Source organism: Octopus bimaculoides, chromosome 1 (genome assembly GCF_001194135.2).
Source record: "Octopus bimaculoides isolate UCB-OBI-ISO-001 chromosome 1, ASM119413v2, whole genome shotgun sequence".
Classification (NCBI taxonomy): Eukaryota; Metazoa; Mollusca; class Cephalopoda; order Octopoda; family Octopodidae; genus Octopus; species Octopus bimaculoides.
In genome coordinates this window covers 172,857,008-172,859,959 of record NC_068981.1, presented here as the reverse complement: position 1 = coordinate 172,859,959, position 2,952 = coordinate 172,857,008, and the positions used below count along the sequence as shown (strand labels likewise).

General features: G+C 34.7%; 1 protein-coding gene across 1 annotated transcript in view; it reads left to right on the top strand.

Moving 5' to 3' along the window:
• LOC106872778 (uncharacterized) overlaps positions 1-2,952 on the top strand; it is a 23,059-nt gene that overhangs the window by 15,170 nt on the left and 4,937 nt on the right. The window contains exon 3 of the mRNA XM_014919877.2: positions 1,115-1,237. Coding sequence (XP_014775363.2) covers positions 1,115-1,237 — 123 coding nt within the window. The remainder of the gene's footprint in view (positions 1-1,114; positions 1,238-2,952) is intronic.

The following is a 2,952-nucleotide window of genomic DNA, read 5'->3' as shown; positions in this document are numbered from 1 at the left end:
TGATATTGCTGCACCTCTTATGTGTCCATAGCTTGCACTGGGTACATCTTATAGAGTTACTACCTACTCCTTTTCTACATACTGAGCAGGGCCATCTACCTGAAGGGGTTTGTGTTTTATCTACTTTCCTACTTATTAGGATTTTGGTTTTAGCTAGGTTGACTCTAAGGCCCTTCGATTCTAGTCCTTGCTTCCACACCTGAAACTTCTCCTCTAGTTCTGATAGTGACTCCGCAATTAGTGCAAGGTCATCAGCATAGAGGAGCTCCCAGGGGCATCCTGTCTTGAATTCCTCTGTGATCGCCTGGGATAAATAAAGTACTAGTTCAATATAGAATCAATTGTTCTCATTCCCTCCCTCTTTTTCTTTGTCTGTCTGTCTGCCTGTCTCTCTCCTTATGGAAGAAATTGGCTGTAGTCAGACCTGAAGGTAAAACCACTTTCCACAACTGTAATAAAATTTCAAGCAGATATATCCACTTTCTGCTTTCAAAGAGTTAATTATTAACTTATTATTGTTATTATTATTATTATTATTATTATTATTATTATTATTATTATTATTATTATTATTATTATTATTATAAGTCATCAATTATCTTTTCTCTCTCTCTCTCTCACACACACACACACACACACACACTCACACACACATACACACAAATGAAAGTGTAAAAATCCAAAAGACCTTTGTGAATGTATCTGTCTCTCCCCTTCTTTCTGTCATTCTCTCTGCCCCTTTCCACCTCTCTGTCATATTCCTGTCTCTTTCTGATTTGCACCTGTTATTCCAAGGATGATTGTAGAATTATTTCTCATTGTTCTTGGGTCTATATATATATTTTTTGAAATTTTCATTAATATAGTGTTTCCACCTTCCTTAAAGTGCATTATCACATACCTGCTAAGATTTGGACAGGTTTCACCCATTTAGGATGCATTATAATGTTTGCAACTGTTATAATGTAAACCTCAGAACAAGAGTATTAAAAAAAGAAATATTTATTATTCTAAAAATGTCCTCATTTCATAATACAAAAAAAGGTTTTAAATATTTAGTAAATTATAAGTATTTGAGGAATATCCCTTTGCATATGTTTCCTTTTAATTCTAGGATGACCTTTTTGATACTCTCATCAACGGATTGGTTGAGAAACCTAGTGGTGTAGCTGAAGCCACTAAACTTGTCTACCTCTTACGGAATGCAGGTCTTAATATCAATCACCCAAATGCAAAAGTAAGTGCCATATTTAACTATGTATATTGTAATGTCCTGAAGAGAAATAATCCTCATTTTCATTATCGTCACAACCACCTTAACCAGCACCATTATCATGACGAAACTTTTCTCAAGCTGTTTTAGGCAGTTTAGATTATTAGTTTAGCAATGATGCTCCACATAATGACAACAATGATGAGGAAATTTCTGTCTATTATACTACCAGCAACAGAAGTTATCACCCACTGCTAAAGTGACATTATCTTTCAGTGTTAAAGCAGCAAGCTGGCAGAATCATCAGCATACTGGGCAAGATGCTTAGTGGCGTTTCATCCATCTCTATGTTGTGAGTTCAAATTCTGCCAAGGTTCACTTTGCCTTTCATTCTTTCAGGGTTGGTAAAATAAGTACCAGTTGAGCACTGGGGGCAATTTAATTGTCTTGGCCTCTCCCCCAAAACTGTTGGCCTTGTGCCAAAATTTGAAATTAATATGCCATGTCTCAGAGTGTGAAATGGCTTATTGTACATAATTAAATTACTACACTAAGGTTAAAGGTTAATGAGAAAGCCTCTATATGGTTACTTGACCTGCTAGAAACAATAGTCAGATTTCTCTCAAATTACAAGCTACCATGTTAAAGAAAGAAGCCATTGGAGAATGTATATCTTGGTATTTAAAAAGATAGAATTGTGATGGTCATGGCTAGAATATCTTTGATCATTGATCTCTTTGATCAGGGCTAACTTGGGGTTAACAGATTAAATAATACTTTTCTTATGGTGTAGGCTCTTGTTTGAATAAAGGACTAAAAGAGAAAACCATAAAAGAAGCCATGCTGTGTGACAGTAAAAGTGAGTGATTGGAATCCTAAGCATCTTTCAATCAGCCACTGTAGGGATCACAATTCACATGACTTAACCTGTTCCCTACTTCTCTTTTATGTAAAAGGGTAAAAGAGATGCTGACTGAACGTGAGTATTAGGGATTAGATGTATGCTATAACAAGGAAGAACTTGTTATAGTATTGTATGGAAGCTTTGTATAAAACTATAGAAGAAGGAAAAGAAATTTAAGTTGTTTTGACTCCCATTAAAATTTGGAAAAATCTGTTATGCATTAACGTCTCAATAATTAAATCTTTGAATAAAAGCTTGCCAGAAGAAGAAATCCATATACTGCTACATAAGAAATATTAAGAATAACATTAATTAAAGGTAAATTTTACCAAACCTCTTTAATATCTTGAATATCTTGAACTCCATTCTAACAATGAATAATATTCTTCCCACATAAAACCAATAAAGCCTTAGATACAGCATGAGCATATAAATGAAATAAAGTTAATACAGGTATAGTTATACCTAATTACATTATATTACTCCCAAGTAGGGGCATCTGAAGATTGCTAAGATCCACATTTGGAGCACAAGTAATGTTTTGAAATGAGCTGTGTCAGTAGCAACTTTGTTTCAGCTGCTAATTTATTCTGCAGTGGCTTTCTTGCCAGTCCCAAGCGGTCCAGCTTCCTAGGGCTAAATAGCAGCAGTATGATTCCCTTATTGGGACTGTCACATTGAGTTGACAGTATACAACTGCTTTATTGTAACACTGCTGCTTAATTCTCTCTGTGAGATTTATAATTAGATCATTTCTAATTTTTGTAATCAGTGAATACGTTTTCACTAAAATATATATTTGCGAGGGGTTGACATGCATTTTCAACCAGCTAGT